The 20581-nt window shown below is 37.1% G+C and overlaps 1 protein-coding gene across 1 annotated transcript in view; it reads left to right on the top strand.

The window, feature by feature from the left end:
* The window catches only part of HERC1 (HECT and RLD domain containing E3 ubiquitin protein ligase family member 1), a 214066-nt gene that overhangs the window by 127809 nt on the left and 65676 nt on the right, over window positions 1-20581 (top strand). The window contains exons 34-40 of the mRNA XM_082449135.1: window positions 2316-2492; window positions 7099-7338; window positions 7730-7813; window positions 9617-10137; window positions 11978-12753; window positions 14557-14755; window positions 16892-17052. Coding sequence (XP_082305261.1) covers window positions 2316-2492; window positions 7099-7338; window positions 7730-7813; window positions 9617-10137; window positions 11978-12753; window positions 14557-14755; window positions 16892-17052 — 2158 coding nt within the window. The remainder of the gene's footprint in view (window positions 1-2315; window positions 2493-7098; window positions 7339-7729; window positions 7814-9616; window positions 10138-11977; window positions 12754-14556; window positions 14756-16891; window positions 17053-20581) is intronic.

The raw sequence follows: 20581 nt of genomic DNA, 5'->3' as shown, positions 1-20581 counted from the left end.
CCTTCTGTTGTTTTCAAAACACTACTTTCTCCTAGATCCCCTCTGCCAATCCTGATTCCCTCTGGAGGCATCTCTTCTTTGGTGTGACTTTCTCCTTGCCTCCATCCCAAATTCCAGTGTTCCTCAGAGTTCTGTCTTTAGCTTTTCCAGCAGTCTCAGTCATACCCACAACCATTTTCACTACATGCACTGCCTTCCAAACTTGAATGATAGCCCAGGTGTCTCTCCTTCAAACCTTTCTCCTTTTCTTCCTATCCCATTTTTATTGGTGGCACTAACACTCAACTAACTTTTCAAACCTGAATTCCTGGGAATTCTCCTAATGTCCCCACCCATGTGGTCCCTAGAACTCATTGATTTTTACCTCCTAAATAGTTCTTGAATCCATCCATCTAGCTACCTTAATCTTTCTATTAGTTTTCATGATTCCACACTTTTTCTGGTTTTCCTTCTGTCCCAGTACAATGGCCTCTTCTTCTCATCCTCTTTTATTTATATTTCCTCTTCCTTTTAATCTAACTGCTGGAGTATCCCAAGGCTTGGTCCCAAGACCCCTTTTTTTCTTCAACTGTCACTTCCATTCCATTTCCTGTAGCCAGCAAAACCTTTTTCAGATCCGTATGCCATTGATTTTTAATTCCTTTTTTGACATTTTTCCTGAATTCCAGACATGTACCCATCTTCTGCTTGCCTTACGACTTGAATAACAGTGTCATAGGCCTCTCGTACTTAGTAGCATCTGTAGTTCTGTTACCTCTTGTTCCTGCCCCAGGCTTTCCCAGTAAGTGACTCAACCAGAAAACCAAGGAGTCATCCTTGATTCCTCTCTTTCTATCACACACACCCACATTTTCTCTGTCCGTACAATCTCCAAGTCCTGTTGACTTCTCATGTTAAGACTTAACTTGAATTTTCCACCTCCTCATTCCTCTGCCATCACCCTACTCCAAGCCACTACCATCTCTGGCCTGGATTATGCAATATTCTCCTAACTGGTCTTTCTGCTTCCATTGTTAACTCCCTATAGTCCGTTCTCTACACAGGATCCAGTGTGATCTTTTAAGATTATAAATCAGAGCATGTTCGTCCTCTGCTTAAAAAACCCACCAGTGGTTTTTAATCATTCTTGGGATAAATTCTAGAACTCCTTGTTCTCTCCTCTTTGCTCACTACACTGTGAACAACTTGCCTTCTTCCTGTGTCTTGAACACACTAAGCTTGTTCCTTCCTTTGGGCTTTGTGCCAGCTATTCTCTCTGCCTAGAATACTTCTCTCAGATATGTTTCTCAGAAGTCAACTTATTATTCATGTCTCAACTTAATTATCACTTCTTCATTGTCCTTTCCTGATCCTCAATCTAGAGTCAGTTGCCACACAGTCTTTATCACATCACCTTTTTTGATTTCATCATAGCACTTATTACCTGCTATTTCCTTGTTTATTTTCTATCTCCACCTTCTAAAATATAAGTTCTATGAGAGCAGAGACCTTATCTGTCTAGTATACTGCTGAGTATATAGGACCTGGTATAGTGCCTGGTACATAGTAGATGCTTATTAAATACCCATTGAGCAAATGAATGAATTTAAGTCCTCAGTATTTCTTACCTGAACTCTTGCAGTAAACTCCTGATTGTTCTCTCTGCTTTCATCCTGTATACTCCTGGTAAAACAATGTTTATAAAACATAGGTCTGATAGTAGTTCCTCTGTATAAATCATTCTGTGTAGGCACTCCCTATTGTCTAGAGTAAAGAATAAACTTAGAATGGCATTGAAGGCCTTCCATGATTTTGTTCCTTCTTCTCTTTCTAGTTCCTTGTCCTCTTTCAGTCTCATCCTCCAGATATTCCATACTGCTTACAATTCTTTAAATCAGTGAACTCTGTTTCACCTCCATGACTTGGCACATGCTGTACATACTGTCTTAAATTTCTTTCTGTACTTTGATCGGCTGCTTAATGCCTTCTCATCATTCAGGATTCAGCTCAGAAGTCATCCTCTTTTGAATGCTTACCTTATCCTTCCCAAGCCTGGTTAGAAACTTAACACTTATATGTTTCTGCTATACCTGTCGTGTAACTTCTTTTATTCTCGCACTACAATGCTGGTGTTATTTATTTGTCTCTCCGTCCCCTGACTGAGCTGTCAGCGCTTCACGGGCACAGGGACCATGCTGTATGTGTGATTGTGTTCCGTGGTCTGTGCCGTAACTGGTACATAGTGGATAATAAATATTTGTGGAATCAACCCAAGGAGATCTCAGGAGCTGAACCTGAGTTCGTTCAAAGTACTGACCCAGTTTCCTTTCTGGTAGAAGCAGGGAGAGTTGGAGGAGGAAGATGAGAATCTTCCTATACAAGAAGTGTCCTTTGACCCAGAGAAAGCTCAGTGTTGCATAGTGGAGAACGGACAGATTTTAACTCATGGCAGTGGAGGAAAAGGATATGGATTGGCATCAACTGGAGTAACTTCTGGGTGCTATCAGTGGAAGGTACGTAGAATTCCAAGTAGTTTTCAAAAGCATTTTATTTTTTAGTACTTTCCTCCTAGGTTATTATAAAAAACGTATGGAAACACTATTAAAAAAATCATCTTATGTAAATGTTCTATTACTATGTAAGATTTTAACATAAATGGAAACTCAGTGAAGAATATACAGAAACCCTGTATTATTTTTGTAACTCTCCTGTAATTGTAAAATTACCTCAAAAATTTTTTTAAGTCTAAGGTTGAAAAATCATAATCATCCCTTCCATGAAGGATCACACAGTGCACACCCAGCAATGAAAATGCAGTAACATATGTGTGATGTTTCTTCCTGGGAGAGCGTATTAGAGACTGAGTGCCCAACATTTTTGTTGAGTGCTGGTCACATACTCTCTGCCTGGCCTTTTTTAGATTCCCAGAAAGAAAGCGGGTTTTTAGCATAAACCATACTGTCATACAGTCTAAGCACAATAAGCCACCAATATCAGTCAGGGAGATTTTTTATCAGTGTAGGGAACTATTTACCAGACAAGTTCCCAGGTGCCAGCCGAGGACCAACATTGCAAGCAGACATTTCTAAGGATAGCAGTCTCTGCTGTGTTACTTCTTTTTTTGCACAGTCCACCTCCTTGGCTGGCTCTTGGCCACAGTGTTTTTACAATAAAATTAATATTATTAGCTGGTAGGACCCCAGAAAGCAGGGTGAGACTGACCTCCAGTACTGACTTCAGGGGTCTTAGACTTAGCCAGTTAAAACAAATCTCATTAATTGTAAAGGTCTATCTTAAAAAGTCAAGTGACTTTGTCCTTAAATTTAGCACAGCACAACTCTGGCCAGTCCAGGGTTCAGAATAGGGTGCATACACAAAAAGTACAATTCCAGAGGTCATACGTGGTATCCCTGGAAATGAGTTTATAATTGTCAAGATATCCCTAATCAGGATATACAGTAGTCAGGCAGAACAAGTTAACAGGACCCCAGTGTGATCTCCCATCAGGGGGCCTCCCACCTTCTGTTCCCATTGCAGTCTAAGTAATTTAATTGAGTGCCTGGTTTCAGAGGGACTGCCTCTGAAGGACAGTTTGTTAAATGGTTTTGTTTGTCTGTGACATCATTTTATCTGCCTTAAGAGTGTGGATGACATCTGGAGGTGTTCTGTGGAAATTCCAGGACCTGGGGTCACCCCCTGCTTCTTATAGCCTGTCAGGTATAAGACTCAGAAGTTAGTTTGAATTTAAAGTGCTCTATGCATGTGGCTGATTCACTTTGTTGTGCAACAGAAACTAACATAGTATTGTGAAGTAATTATACTCCAATAAAGATCTATTTAAAAAAAAAAAAAAAAAAGAAAAAACAGCCTTCTTGACAGCATGGCTTTTTTCCCCCCCGGGAGGAGGAGCAGTTCCGAAAAAACAGTGATCATTTATGCCCTCCCTCTTCTTCCACACTTCCCCAGGGCCTGGGTTGGTTTTTTTTCCTCCCCCTCCCCACCCCCACCATTATTCTAAAATCAGTGTTTCCCATTTAGTTATTATAACTTCAGATTTTTTCAGTCATTTTTTTATCTTCGTCTAGACCTTTTGTCCAGAAGGGTTAGGTGCAAGAGGGACAAAAGAATTTCCACATGAAAACTTCTTTTTTTTTAACAAAAATGTTTTTATATTGATACAACTTAACCAGAAAGGTTAGCAGTTGGTCAGGACAAAATCCCAATTAAAAAAATTGTTTTCCAGAATAGGTTTACAAAACCTTCTACGCCTTTTATCCTAATCATTTATCCAGTGAGCAGCCTAGGAAAGATCAGTCTTTTTCTGGGGAGAGCTTCATTTAATAAACTGTCTTACTAGGTGTGTGTATCAGATATTGAATCAAGCTATCAGTCTGTTGTTGCAAACTACTACTAGTCCAAAAAGCTGAACATAGAAAGTCAACAGCAGTGAGACCTCCCCAAGAAGAGGTCAAGAGTCCAGTCTGTTATAAGAGTGGACATAGAGGTCATGCACCCTGGGTATGCCCTCCTCCAACTTTCAGCTTTCGGTAAGAATCAAAGTTAGGAATGTAGTCAGTTTCTATGTCAGAAATAAAAAGCCAATCAGCAGCTCAAATTAGATGGTTATCAAAAGAACAGGCCCTTTCCCAGGGGCATATATAAGAGACCTGGACAGTCCAGCTAGAATCCATGAAGTTTTCATTTTATGGCTGCACCAACTAAATCTTCACCAGTCCCCACGTCTGATTTTTGTTCATTAGGCTGGTGCCTGCTTTTAGTTGAACACAGCTCATGTTGGGTTGAAACAGCCCATAGCAGACAGTACGAGGTTTTAACTTAGAGGCAGGTCCAGGCAGTTGGAAGCTGTGAATTGAGGATTCTATAAAATTGGCAACTTTTGGGGGCAGCAATAAAGCCTAAATGCTGTAGGATCAGACAGCTGCATTTTAAGTCTACGTGACGAGCAAGGCTTTCCTAAGCTCTTTTTGCCTTCTCAATCTTAGAGTACAAATTTACCCACTCAAAAATATGCATTTCAGGCTAGAAAATCATCAGCCTCTAAGGGTCAGACATCTGATTTTATAAGAACTAATTGGCAACTAACAACTGCTTTTTAAAACTCTCAAAGTATATTTCTATGTGGAGATTGCCACTCTTTTTATTTTGTCTCCCTTTTTTCTAGCAGTTCTAATAGGCAAAAATCATAACAAAAAATCATCAGTTATGGAGGCTTGTTTTGTTTCCAGTACTCAAAGAATTTAAGTTCCAATCTACTCACCTGGGGCAAAAAGCAAGGAAGTTGTGTCCCACTGACATTCTTCCTTTGCAGCTTTTACTTATCAGGATGATCTCTTAGTATTTATGAAGTTACAAGCATATAACATTTTACATCATTTTTTATCATACATCCAGATGCAGTAGCCACAAAACGAAGCTGTTTTATAAAATTTACTTTTCCCTTTTCCCTCAGATCTCAAGTTTACTCAGACCCCTAGCAGTAAATTTAGCATTTATAGGGTTAATTGGTTGGGCCAGGGCACTGGTACAGCAGTGACAGCATCTAGGCTAAAGAAAATTGCTGGAGTATTTTCTTTTCTTCTTTTCTCTCTCTCCCTTTTTCCATTTCTCCCTTTCTTCCTTTCTTTCATCTATTTAAAGTTTTACTCCAGCCCTGGGAACTGATTTAAATAACCTTATCTCCTCTCACTCGGAGGAAAGAGCAACACATACTTCTAATATTTTTGGTCTACCCCAAACTCACCTTCAGGAATTTTTGAACTTTTCCCCCTCCCACCTGGACAAGAGAGCAGCTGCAAGCTAATTTTCCTTCTTTGGCCCGTCCAAAGCCCATGTGTGGGAATGCTTGGGCTCTCTTTCTCTTCCCACCTAGAGGAGAGAACAACACAAATTTTCTTCTGGCTGCTCTTTTCCCCTCACTTTAGCTTACAGGGCCAAAAGCAGCCAGGGGACCCAGTGAGCCAACCCTCCTGGGGTTGGATCTATTATTTTTGAATTCCATAGGTAACTTTTACCTCTCACAACAGATAGCCACTCACCTGCTGCTTCATAACACCTGTAACCCCATAGCCACTAGAGTTTTGTCTTTCCCCAGTTCTCTCTCTCTCTTTTTCTCAAATATATAATTATATTTTAATGACTTAGAGTTGTTCTAGTGAAGCTCATGTTGCCACCGTTGTGTCAGAGGTCCTGAAGATGACCCCTATGTTCAAAGATTTGATAGAAGGGCTCATAGGACTCAGTATTATCATTGTACTCATGATGACTGGGGTTTATTATAACAAGGTAGTAAGGATACATAACTGGATAATAAGGAGAAAAGACACAGGTGACGTCTGGAGGAATCCACGTGGAGGCTTCCTTATGTTCTCTCCCTCCCATGAAGGGTCACATGGACTGCACTCTTGTCCCAGCAACAAAATGCAGCAACATGTGTGTGATGTTTTAGGGAACCCCCTTAGAGACTTAGTTCCCAAGATTTTTACTGGAGACTGATCATGAAGGTACCCTCTGCCTGGCATGTACCAAAACTCCAGCTCCCAAAAGGAAAGTTCGTGTTTGGTGTAAACCACATTGTTTGTTCAAACATTCTTGTCCTGGTGAGCCACCCAAATCATTTAGGGAAAGTTTTCTAACAGTGTAGGAAACTGTATACAAGTCGAATTCCCAGATACTAGCCAAGGGCCAGTGTTACAAGCGTGCCTTTTTAAAGACAGCAGTCTCAGGCCTGCTATATTAACTCTTTTCTGCACAGAGTAGTTAGAAAATTTGTATAAAGAATTGAAGCTTTCCATTAATAATTTTCTGGACTGGACGTACCTCCTCAGCTTCATAATTAAGATGTAAGTTAAAATTGTTTATTTTAAATAAATACTCAAAGGTTATTCTAAATGTTCTACAAGGTAAAGATTAAATTTGTCTTAAAATCTTTACAAAATCATGAAATTATTTCATTTGTTATTTTCACTTAAGCTGAAAATATGTTTATTTATATTCTCATAAATATTATTTACAGACATATTCCCCAGTATGGCTTTATACAGTTAATAGTATATAAACAAGTTTTTTGAATATTAGTGAACATTACCACTTTCATTTTAGTTTTACATTGTGAAGGAAAACAGAGGTAATGAAGGCACCTGTGTTGGAGTTTCTCGCTGGCCAGTACATGACTTTAACCACCGTACTACCTCGGATATGTGGCTCTATCGGGCCTACAGTGGTAACCTCTATCACAATGGAGAACAGACTCTGACGTTGTCCAGCTTTACTCAAGGAGATTTCATTACCTGTGTGTTAGACATGGAAGCCAGGACCATTTCCTTTGGGAAAAATGGAGAGGTACCGAAACTCATTCAGAAGCATTGCATGTTTTCCTGTTTTTATTTATCCTCAACTCAGTTATTCAGGTACTAGCTATTCAGTTTATAGATTATTTGCTCTTCTCTGCTTTTTCTCTAATACCTTTCGGTTCTTATAATATTTATCAGCACCAAAAAAAAAAAAATAGAAAGATAATAAAATCCCAGGAAGATTGTTGAAACAGAGGAACAAATTAAGATCATTTATTGTATGTGGAATTTCCTTATCAAGGTTAGCAAGGTTAATTGAGATTTGGCTCTAGTAACTTATTCTGTCTCATAAGAGCTTTGAATCTTAATGTGTATTGGATATTGTCAATTAAAAAAAAATCTTGTTTCCTTTTTTTCCCATCACCTCTGCCACACTATAGGAACCCAAATTAGCTTTTGAAGATGTGGATGCAGCAGAGTTGTACCCATGCATAATGTTCTATAGTAGCAACCCAGGGGAAAAGGTAATGAAACCTCAAACCTTTATAATTAAGCATAAAGGATATTTGTTATTTTTATTAATATTTGTTAACATCAGAGTTCACAGAAATAATAAGCTATTTCTACTATTAAAAGTACTTGCCCAGATAATTTACTCTTCCAGATGAAGGTTAGATTACTTTTAGAAGTTGCCTTTGCTCTTTATTAAGGCACTATTTGATATTCTGGTAATTTGAATATAGTGAGTCAACTTTCAAACATGTGTGCAATTATAGGAATTATAGGAAATAGGTTAGGGATAATCCGGTTTATTGGCAGTTGTGCATAGGAGAGAAAAATCTAAAAATAATCTTCAATGTAATCAGATACCATTAGGTGAATAATGGAGGTTTCAGTCATGATGGGGAAGCTGCCTTTCATTCATTCAGCTGAGAGGGTTCTCAGACCTTGTCGATGGTGTAAATTTGAACCTTAAACCTTCAGGAGGACAGTATTAAAGAGATACCCTCTCACTAAAAACTTTTTTTTCTCCTCATGTAAAACCCAGTTAGAGAGAAACTTCTTTGTGGTCTCCCTGTGGGTTGATTTGTTTTCTACCCCATCCTTTTACTTGAGGATATAACGTCAAGTAAAAGTAGCCTAGGTCTGGTCTCTGGAATTTCTAGTTATTTTTTAGTAGAAAGTTTTCACGCCATCTCATATATATAATGTGTCTATAATGGAAGTGCTAGATTTGGTAAATTCTAACCATGAAAGTTACCATTTATGCTGGGCTTTTAATATATTTTGAAAATTTTCAAGGAGGTATAATTTCAAGCTAGCCATTCATGAGAGAGGGGAACTGCTTCTTGAACCAGGTAGTCAACAAAACTGAACTGGAAATGAAATAAAGAGGCAACCCAGTACCCGCTTTTATCCCTTTCCCTGATGATATTCTTGCAGCCCAGAATAGGTTCTGGTATGTTCTGGTTAGAATGATGGCCTATTGCTCCCTAACATTTGTGAACCTTGAAGGAATTAATTTCACCATAGGCTTTGTATCAATCACTTTATTCTACCCAGAAGCCTTTTCTGACTTCAGAATCTGATAAAAAACAATACTAATAATAGTTAACATTTTTTGAACATTTACTGTGTGTCTGGCACTGTACTGATAAGCACTTTATGTGCATAGTCTAATCTTTAATATAGTAAGAGATAGATACTGTTATTAGTGCCAGTTTTTTTTTTTCAGATGAAAAAGCTGAGGTTAGTGAGATTAAATAATTTCCAAAAATTACACAGAGTTAAGATTTGAACCCAAGTCTTGCTCTTCTTTCAGCCTCTATGTCTTATTTGAAATGCATGTCCAGATTGGGAATATATCAATTTTCTAGCCTTGTGATTTTATCTTTGTGCCCCTGGAACAATACAAGATGGTCCCAGGACTCGTTATTATTCTGGTGTCTTGAGGACTAGAGTGGATAGATCCTCAAGACTTTTCCGGGGGGTGGGGGGTTGGTGCTAAATGGAGTCAGTCACATACACCTTGGTCTGTATCTATCTTTTGGGTGGCCACAACAGCACTCCTGCTCACAGACTGCATGCAGTTTAAATGACAGGGTAGCTTATTTCACAGGACCATACTGCTACTAACTTCAGTAGAACTGTAATATTTGTTCACTCCTTATTGGGGGCCAATAGTATAATACATATGTATCAGGAGACCAAATACTAGTTCCACATGGGATACATGTGCTAGAATTTATAGTTTTATAATTTACAGAATTAATAGTTTAGGAGAACTATTAATAATCACACATTTGCTATCCTCTTTTCTTTTATAGGTGAAAATTTGTGATATGCAGATGCGTGGCACACCACGAGATTTACTTCCAGGAGACCCCATTTGTAGTCCAGTAGCAGCAGTGCTGGCAGAGGCCACTATTCAGCTTATTCGTATCCTTCATCGAACAGACCGTTGGACTTACTGCATTAACAAAAAAATGATGGAAAGGCTGCACAAAATTAAGATATGTATTAAAGATTCAGGTCAGAAGCTAAAGAAAAGCCGCTCGGTTCAAAGCCGAGAGGAAAATGAAATGAGAGAGGAGAAGGAGAGCAAAGAGGAAGAGAAAGGTAAACACAATAGACATGGCCTTGCTGACCTGTCAGAGCCGCAGCTGAGGACCCTTTGCATAGAGGTATGGCCCGTGCTGGCAGTGATAGGAGGAGTTGATGCTGGTCTTAGAGTTGGAGGTCGGTGTGTTCACAAGCAAACTGGGCGCCATGCCACGCTGCTGGGAATGGTCAAGGAGGGCAGCACGTCTGCCAAAGTCCAATGGGATGAAGCAGAAATTACCATCAGGTATGATTTGTTGAGTTACACTTTTAGCAAATGAGTATTTATTGGTGAAATGGACCATTGCCTATGGACAGTGAGTAATTATGTATTTTAGGTGAGCTGCCAATTAACTTTTTAAAATAATTTGTTTCATACATCTGGGTATGAGTACTATGATTTCATAAAGGAATATTTCCCAAACTTGTGTTCCTTGGAATACTAGTGGCTTGTAAAATATATAGTTTTTATTTTGTTTTGTGAAGAAATGGTGAGCTCACTAGTTTAGGTGTAACTGGGATCCTTCTTTCTATTTTTCATTTGGCTTCCTCCTTTTTAATCATTTCCATTACACATTGGGACAGAAAAAAGCCAGTCAGCAGATCTGTCAGTTACATTTTATGTAGGAGAGCTTTGAATGTAGGATGGGAACATTTGAGTGACTAAAATTAGGCTTTGGATTATCTGTGATTTTTAAGTATTCTTGCCTTTTTTTTTTTAAAGCATATATTTTTGTACCCTTAGTGTGCAACATGTTGGATGGATATGAAAATTACATTTATTTGGCACAAACTGTGTGCTTAAAAGCATTTAGATGTGTTTACAATCAGATAAGATTTGTGTGAAATAGAAACTTTATATGTTTAAAGGGAAGTATGTCAAGTATCTCAGTCGATAAGGGGACTCATCTGATGACTGTACAGAATTATATCATTTGAAAACATAGATTTATTGATGATACTATGTAACTGTTCATTATACTGCTTAAAGTGATTCCATTGTTAATATGACATGGGACAGTATCAAAAACAGTGGTTCTTCAGTATTTTTTGGAGGTGGTACTGTTTTAGAATCTAATGTTAGCTATGGACCCTCTCAGCTGAAAAATAACCATACATGAGGTTTACACACAATTTCAGGATTTAATGGACTTCAAGCTAAGAAAGCAATGAAAATTTTACTTGTGAAAGTATCTGCCTTTTCTTTTATTCTTTGCCTTGTTTCGGAAAGGATTTATGATGCCTTACTAAGATGCATACGATATAGCAAAGTAATTAAATTAAATTAAAACCAACAAGAAAAATGACACAAAGGGAAAACAAGATTTGAAAGGTTAAGCTAGAACCAAGATTTCGGTTAATAGAACAAATGTATGCCACCAAACTTTGTATACTTGCTAAGGCTTTCTGTTCCAGTTTGTTTAATTACAACATGTTTAAACTTATGGAAATTCTTGATGAATATCAGGAAGTACGTGACCATATTTTTGCTTAAACTAAATTAGAAGCATTTATTGAAGACTACAAAGTAATTTTTTTGAATGAAACAAAGTCTTATCTGGAACAGGTTATAAATGGCCATTACCCATATAATAAACTAGATTTATTATGCAAACTTTCCAAATAGCTTACATCAGGGATGGGCATACTACACCTGGCCCAGCTCCTCTTTTTGTAAATAAAGTTACATAGCCACACACATTCATTCAGGTATATCAGGGGCTGCTCTCACACTATGATGGCAGGTTGAAAGGTTGCAACAGAGACCATGTGGCCTCCAAGTCCTAAAATATTTACTGTTTGGCTCTTTACAGAAATTTTGCCAGTTCCTGGCTTATATTATATAATAATGAATATTCTTATTCGAAAGCACGTGAACATCTCATTGCTTTTGCGTTTAACATCACATCTCCCCATTTTCTCATAATAGATTTCATTTTTCTGTTGTAATGAGTTCTCTAGTTTGTGCAAATTATTCTCTGTACTGTGTACATGATACATCTTATTTTGTCTACATTATTTTCTGTACCTTCCTCTTGTCTATCCCTCACTTGCTTCTTCCTGTGTCATTCTGATCTTTATTAAAGCTTCCCAACTTTTTGGTCGCCTAGTGATACTCCATTGTATAATCTGGAACCCTGTGAACCGCTTCCTTTTGACGTGGCACGATTTCGAGGCCTGACGGCTTCTGTGTTGCTGGACCTCACATATCTGACTGGCATTCACGAAGACATGGGCAAACAGAGCACCAAGCGACATGAAAAGAAACACCGACATGAGTCTGAGGAGAAAGGGGATGTTGAGCAGAAAATTGAGAGTGAATCTGCTTTAGATACACGAACAGGCTTAACATCTGATGATGTTAAAAGTCAGGGTACCACAAGCTCCAAATCAGAAAACGAAATAGCTTCATTTTCTTTAGATTCAACAGTGCCAGGTGTGGAATCCCAACATCAAATAACAGAAGGAAAAAGAAAAAATCACGAACACATATCCAAAAACCATGACATAGCCCAGTCAGAAATCAGAGCAGTCCAGCTGTCCTATCTCTACCTCGGTGCTATGAAATCACTTAGTGCTCTTCTTGGCTGTAGTAAATATGCTGAACTGTTGCTGATACCAAAAGTTCTGGCTGAAAATGGCCACAACTCAGACTGTGCGAGCTCTCCAGTTGTTCATGAAGACGTGGAGATGCGTGCAGCCCTTCAGTTCTTGATGCGCCACATGGTGAAACGAGCAGTCATGCGGTCACCCATAAAGAGAGCACTGGGATTAGCAGATCTGGAACGAGCTCAAGCCATGATCTATAAGTTAGTGGTCCATGGGCTTTTGGAAGACCAGTTTGGGGGCAAAATTAAGCAAGGTGAGTTATCTGATTTTTTAAATTTTTGCTCCGTGCTGTTGAAATTATTCATAATTGTCAGAAGTGATATATTCTATTAAAGACTTATAAGTTTTTTTTTTTTTTTTTGGCCAAAGCAATTTTCATATTTCCTTTGTAAGGAAAACAGTTCCTTTCTGTTTCTTTATATTAATAATCATCTGTCTACAGGCATACCTCATTTTATTGCGCTTCGCAGATACTGCATTTTTTACACATTGAAGGTTTGTGGCAACCCTGGGTTAGGCACGTCTTTCAGTGCCACTTTTCCAACAGCATTTGCTTGCTTTGTGTCTCTGTCACATTTTGGTAATTCTCACAGTATTTCAAACTTTTTCATCATTATTATGTTTCTTACGGTGATCTGTGATCAGTGATCTTTGATGTTGCTACTGTGACTTGCTGAAGGCTTAGATGATGGTTAGCATTCTTTAGCAATAAAGTATTTTTTAATTAAGATATGTACTTTTTTTTTTTTTTTTAGACATAATGCTATTGCATACTTAACAGACTACAGTATAGTGTAAACATAACTTTTAGATGTACTGGGAAACCAAAAAGTCACTTTATTGCAATATTTGCTTTATTGCAGTGATCTGGAACGAAACCCGCAATATCTCCGAGGTGTGCCTGTACCTATAATTTTCTATTTTAAACCTATGCAAGTATTAGAACTTAATAATTATTACATTTCGTAAAACTGAAATTTAACTCATGCCACAGAAGGTACTCATGTATTTACTGATCTGATTCAATATATATATATTATTCTGATAACTTCTCAGAGACGTTTTAAAGGACTTTTTAAAGTACTACTTTCATAGACTATATATTGTGTGTAAAAAACCTTGTTTTATCTTTTATCCTCACCTTTGGGGATAATACGAATTCTGAGATAAAAATGAGGTTCATTCAGTAAACGTTTACTGAGTGCTTACAGTGTGCCAGGTACTATTCTAGATTTTGGGGAGTCAGCGGTGAACAAAACAAAGTCACCTGCCTTCATGGTGCTTCCATTCTTTTTTTCTTCCTTCCCTTCCTCTTCCTCTTCTTTTACCTTTTCCCTTACTCCCCTTCTTCCTTTTTTAGCTTACATAGTAAGTAGGAAGAGAGAGGTGTGTGGTGCATATAAATAGGAGTGTTAAGATCATGATTATGAAAAGTACTTCATCATTCAGCAAGCCAAATAGAATTAGCTCTCTATTTGTAACAACTGCTGTGTTGATTATGTTTATTTGTAGGCTCCCTTGCCAGATAAGAAAAATTACAAATATTTGTAAGCCCTTAGACCTTTTAACTTTTTTTTAACTCTTGGGAGTAGTTTATTTTGTGAAGCACTGTCCTTTTTAGAACATGGAGTTTCTGTTTAGGTTTTTATTATTCTTGTATTTACATATCTTCATCTTTGCTTGTTTAAAGACTAAAGATAGGCATCAAAATCAAAGTGCTAAGGAAACACAGTTTTAATGATCTTTAGAGAACCTCTGGTTAAATCTTACAAACAAAAGTGAAACTTTGTTTTTAAGAGCACCTTCTCTAAAATAAGAAATGAGTAGTTACAAGGGCTTGTTACATTATTGTCTGTAGAGTCTATAACAATGAGTACAATAGTGAATACATACAGGATGTATATATATAAGAACATTTTTTTCTGTAAATCTTTTGCAGAAATTGATACTTATGAAATATATTTAGAAGCTTTCCAAATTAAAAGTTTCCCATTCCCTTGTCACTTTTGAAAAAACAAATCCTTACTACTTTCTTAACCTTAATCTTGGTTTATAGAGATTGATCAACAAGCTGAAGAAAGTGACCAAGCCCAACAGGCACAGACGCCAGTTACCACTAGCCCATCAGCCTCGAGTACAACATCCTTTATGAGCAGCTCACTGGAGGACACCACAACTGCCACCACTCCAGTCACTGACACAGAAACGGTGCCTGCATCTGAGTCCCCAGGAGTGATGCCACTTAGTCTTCTGAGGTAGGGAAGTTGACCTTTAATGTCTGCCATATTGATGCCTATGGTTCTAAACACACAGTTGTTCTCTTGTGAAGAATGTGTCCAACTAAGTCAAGGCATTCTAGAGCTAGAGGGAACCCAAGAGATCATATAGTCAAACTCATTTTACTGAAGTTGGAAGTGTCCCTCAGAAGTTTAATAACTTGCCCAAAGTCTCACAACCAGTTAGTGGTGGTACCAGATCTAATCAGCAGTACCACTGACAATCAGGTACTGTAGTACTCTATCTTCTTAAAATGATCTTGTGTGTTTTTTTTTTTTGGCTAAGCTTTTGAATATTTTTTTTCCTCCAAGGGTAAATACTTGTATATTGAATATTAGAGCCTCAAGAAAGAGCTTACCTCCAGGAAAACGATTTTCTCTTCTTGGTGTTTTCCTTTTAAGCATAATTCTTTAACTATACTTTTATTCTTTCTATAAGGTCAAACAAGTCTACTTTTCAAATGAAAGAGCATGTCTTATGATCTTCTTCAGCCAACCCTATTTTAGTAGACTCATAAATTCCAAAGACTGTTTAAGTTTCTTTTTGCTTCAGTTTGCCAGATGTATACATAAAATAAAAACCTTTGAGTGAAAATCTTTAGGGAGAGACTTTTGTGAGCTCTCTTAATGAGGGCTTAAGTGAAATGAAGGGAAGCAGAATAGTTAGTCTCCCTTTTTCTTATTTCTTTCCCCCCTTCCCTTATTTGATAGGTCATTATTGTTTCCAGTGTGTAAACACATCTTAGAGAATAGGAGAGAGAGTGGCTATTATTGTAATGGGTCTAAAATTTTGGTGTGCACAAGAGCCACCTGGGAAGCTTTTTAAATATCTGGGGCTGTATTCCCCAGCAAGTCGCATTCAGTAGGTCTGGTGTGGCACCTAGTTTGCATTTGAATTAAGTTTCTCCAGTGATTCTGATGCAGTGAGCTTCAGCTCACACATTAAGAATTACTGCTCTGGTCTTAGACAGAAGGAGCGCTAATCCTAGTAGCTACCAGTGGCCGGTCCCCACACATCTGCCTCTTAGCTCTCTCACTTAAGTAACACAGTTCCAGGAAGTGCTTCTGTTCAAGAAAGGAGGAAGAGAAGAGTGATAGGATATTCTAATATGGTTTTTAATCCTTCTGGCAATTACAGAATTCAAGGCATCCACAGAGAATCAGTAGCACTGTGACTCTTTGTTGCCTTTCAAACTCCATAGGCATGGAATTCAGTGGTAAAATAATGCTCCCTTGCTCCCAGAGACATTCACCAGGCCTGTGACTCCTTCTTTCCTCTTAGTCTGCATTTTCCTGCTATTGGCTAGGACTGTAGTAGAGCTGCAGTTGTCTCTGCCTGGCTCAACATCATTTAATACAAGAAAAATCAGGGAACAACTGTCCCCTATGTGGATACCATCATATCACAGTTGCTTGACTGGGTTGGCAGTGCTTTTTTGATGCTTAAAAAGTTATTAGTTCTGTTGGACAAATCTAAAGAGCAGTCACTCAGTGAGGATCTTCCTGGACTTATTTTTTAGCCAGTGTCTGCCTTTTCAGCGTGAGAGGGGCTGCTTCTCCTGTACCTTTACCCCTCTACACAGCTGACATATCATTCATATGCTGTTTTTCATTTGTGTTGGGTGACTGGGCACTTATCTTTTCTTTCCGTAACTTACCTATAGATTCTCACTTTGAATCCATGTGAATAATTTCATGGCTATAGCGAATGTATGTATCTGAAGTAACTATAAGTTATCTATCTTCAGAAGTCTTCTTTATTCTCTAACTACTATATGCCTACCAAAATACCCCTGTCACCTTGGTATTATAGTAGAAGGAAAGCTGAATGAAGGCAGGGATTTTTTTAAAATCTATTTTGTTAATTGCTGTATTCCCCCCACCTGCTATGTTGCTTTCATTTTGCTGAACACATGAAAAGGTATTACTTTTATAGTAAAAGCATCCTATGAGGTAACGATTTTTAAAACTGTGGAGTCTCTTTTCCCTCTCCCCAATTAAACTATAGCTAACTTGTATAGTTTTCCAGGTCTCATATTCTTCTGTAAGAAGATTGTGATGTATATATTATTTTCTAATTGGATTTCTGTGCTAACCATTGTTGTTTTCTTAAAGGCAAATGTTCTCTAGTTACCCAACTACCACTGTACTTCCCACACGTCGTGCACAGACTCCTCCAATATCATCATTACCAACCTCTCCTTCTGATGAAGTAGGAAGGAGGCAAAGCTTAACTTCTCCTGATTCCCAGTCAGCAAGGCCAGCTAACCGCACAGGTGCGTGTGCTGTCATGCACTCTGACACCCAGACCTTGACGTTCCGTATGTGTGAGACTTTATTATGTGGGCATTGTGTTTTGTCTTCACTGAAGGTAAAACAGTGATTTTAATTAAGGGGGATCTGCCCCATCAAACTGAGCTGTCTTCTCTCTTTTGAAGCTGTAGATTGAATTATGGCTATTTAAGAGAGAAGTAATGTACTGTACATCAGTCATATTAGACCTTTCTTCTTTTCTAAAATAGACATTTTTAATGCTGTGAATTTCCCTCTAAGCACTGATGTGGCTGCAATCCAGACATTTTGAAATGCTATGTTTTCATTTTCATTCAGTTTAAAGTACTTTCTAGTTTACCATTGATATCTTCTTTGACATATGGGTTATTTGGAAGTATGTTATTTCGCTTCCTAATACTAGGGGATTTTCCAGGTATCTTTCTATACATATCTTGTATAATTTGAATTATTTTATTTTATTTTTATTTATTTGTTTTTTGGTGGTAGATATTTAACTTTATTAGAAACTGCCTATGGTTTCCCATAATGGTTGTACCATTTTCTAATTGCTTCTTAGACTCTCAATCAGTCCTATTTTTTTGCGTCACTTTCGTTTCCAGAAGTATCTGCTGCCACCCATTTCTGAACATTTTGAGATTCTGAGGAATAAGTTCTGTTGTTTTGACTTTTCCTCATTGCTATTGTAGGATTCAGTTTTCTCAGGACCACTGAGGCAATTTATGTTTGCCCATTGGCTTTCTAACTTCTAAAATTTTATTGCAGTTTTCCTGTTCTCTCTGTCCTTATGGATTTCTGCATTTAAAATATTTCCTTTACTGCCATTTTAATGGGTTTTCAGGAATTAGTAGAACTAAATGCTTATGCTCAATTCACTATTTTAAGCTTATTCATTTAAAAAAAATGTTTATTGGAGTATAGTTGATTTACAATGTTGTGTTAGTTTCAGATGTACAGCAAAGCGAATCAGTTATACATATACATATATCCACTCTTTGTTAGATTCTTTTCCCATATAGGTCATTACAGAGAATTGAGTAGAGTTCCCTGTGCTATACAGTAGGTTCTTATTAGTTATCTGTTTTACATATAGTAGTGTTTATATGTCAATCCCAATCTCTCACTTTATCCCTTTTCCCCTTTTTCCCCCTGGTAACCATAAGTTTGTTTTTTACATCTGTGACTCTATTTCTGAAACTTGTTTTATGGCCCAGAATACGGTCTGTTTTTATAACTATTCCATTTACACTTGGAAAAAATGTGTATGTGCTACTGTTGAGTAGTATGTTCTAGAAATTGTTGGTTAGGTCAAGTTGATTGATAGTGTTGTCCAAGTCTTCTTTATCCTTACTTATTTTTCATTTACCTATTCTATCAATTACTGTGGGAGTGGTGTTGAAATCTCTATAATTGTGGATTTGTCTATTTCCCCTTTCATTTATTAGTTTTTGTTTCATGTACTTTAAAGCTCTGTTTTTAGGTCCATAAACATTTAGCATTCTTATATCTTCTTAATGAATTGACCTCTTTATTGTTATGAAATGACTCTCTTTATCCGTGTTAATACTGTTTGCCCTTAAATCTGCTTTATCTGGTATAAATATAGCCACTTCTGATTTTTTTATTTGTTTTATAATCGTATATCTTCTCCCATCATTTAACCTTTAACTTATTTGGGTCTTTGTATTTAAAGTGGATTTCTTAAAGGTAGCCTATAGTTGGGTCCAGCTTTTAAAATTCAGCCTTACATTCTCTACCTTTTAATTGGGATGTTTAGACCATTTACCTTTATTGTGATTATTGTTATAGCTGGGTTTAAATCTACCATCTTTTTTTTCATCTCATCAGTTCTTTGTTTCCTTTTTCCTCTTTTTCTATCTCCTTTGAATTAAGTGAGTATTTTTAAAATTCCATTTTATCTCCTTTGTTGGCTTATTAGCTATACTTGCTATTGTGTTTTTAGAGATTACTTTCAGGTTTATAGTATACATTCTTAATTATCACAGTCTACTTTCAAGTAATGTTATACCACTTCATGTATAATAAAAGAATCTAACAATAGTATGCTTTCATTTCCCCTTCGCAGCCTTTGTACTTTTGTTATTATAAATTTAACTTCTATGAATCTTATAAAGCCCCATAATACATTATTATTTTTGCTGTATACAGCCAATTATCTTTTAAAGATATTTTAAAAAACTAAAGTATGTATTTTTTATTCACTCACATATTTTCTAGTTCTGAGATTCTTTATTCTTTTATGTATATCCATATTTGCATCTGGTATCATTTCCTTCTGCTTTAAAGACTTCCTTTAACATTTCTTGTAGTGATCTGCTAGTGATGAATTCTTTTGGCTCTTATATGTCCCAAAGAGTCTATTTCACCTTAATTTTTTGAACAAATATTTTCACTGGGAATAGAATTCTATATTGACAGTTGTTTTTTCTTTTTCTTCAGTACTTTAAGGTGTTGCTCTACTGTCTTCTGATTTGCATTGTTTCCAGTGATAAGTCTTCTGTCTTTCTAATGTTGATGTAATATGCCTTTCTCTCTGGCTGCTTTTAAGATTTTTCTTTTTATCACTGGGCTTAAGCAATTTGATTGTGATCTGCCCTGGTGTAGTTTTTTTCATGTTTCTTGTGCTTGGGGTTTATTGAGGTTTTTGGATCTGTGGGTTTAAAGTCGTCATTAAATTTGGAAATTTTTCATTCATTATTTTTTTCGGATTTTTTTCTGTTCCACTACTCCTCCATTTCAGTGTCTCCAGTTACATGTATATTAAGCCACTTGCAGTTATCCCACAGATCACGATCACTGACGCTCTGCTCTTTTTTTGTTTTAAATTGTTTTTCCTGTCTGTGTTTGATTTTGGATAATTTTTATTGTTGTGTCTTCTGGTCACTAATATTTTCTTCTGCAGTGTCTAATCTGCTCTTAATCCCATCCAGTGTATGTTTCCCTTCAGATATTGTAGTTTTCTAGAAGTTCTGTGTATGTCTTTTTTTTTTTAATCTCCCATGTCTTTTTTAACATACTCAGTCTTTCCTCTACCTTACAGAATACATGGAATAACAGTTCTCATTATTAAAACAGTTATATTCTGTGAACACAGAATTGGTGAAAACTGAGCCATTGTTCCCTAGGGAAAATACAGGGCTAGGTTTCTGTCAGCTTCTGGTCACACTTTGTCAACTGATCAATATATAACCTTATTTTAATGTGTGTTTCAATTTAAAGACACCATATTTAATATGTATTGTTGATTCATTAACATTGAACTCATGGCCAGCAACACTATTAACTCATGCCTGCGTGAAGCTTAACACTTATATTTTCTCCATAAGGCACATTTTAGCCTTCTTGGACTTAGGAACACTAGACAGCATTTCAGCACTATACTTGGGGGCCGTTTTAAACAATGAAATCACCAACAAAAAGCGCAAAAAATGCAAAAGAAGTAACACTAAATAGCATGAAAGGACACTTGTTATAGTCTGAGAGCTGAAACAA

Source organism: Balaenoptera physalus (genome assembly GCF_965194825.1).
Source record: "Balaenoptera physalus genome assembly, chromosome: 2".
Lineage (NCBI taxonomy): Eukaryota > Metazoa > Chordata > Mammalia > Artiodactyla > Balaenopteridae > Balaenoptera > Balaenoptera physalus.
This window is presented reverse-complemented; position numbering and strand designations above follow the sequence as displayed.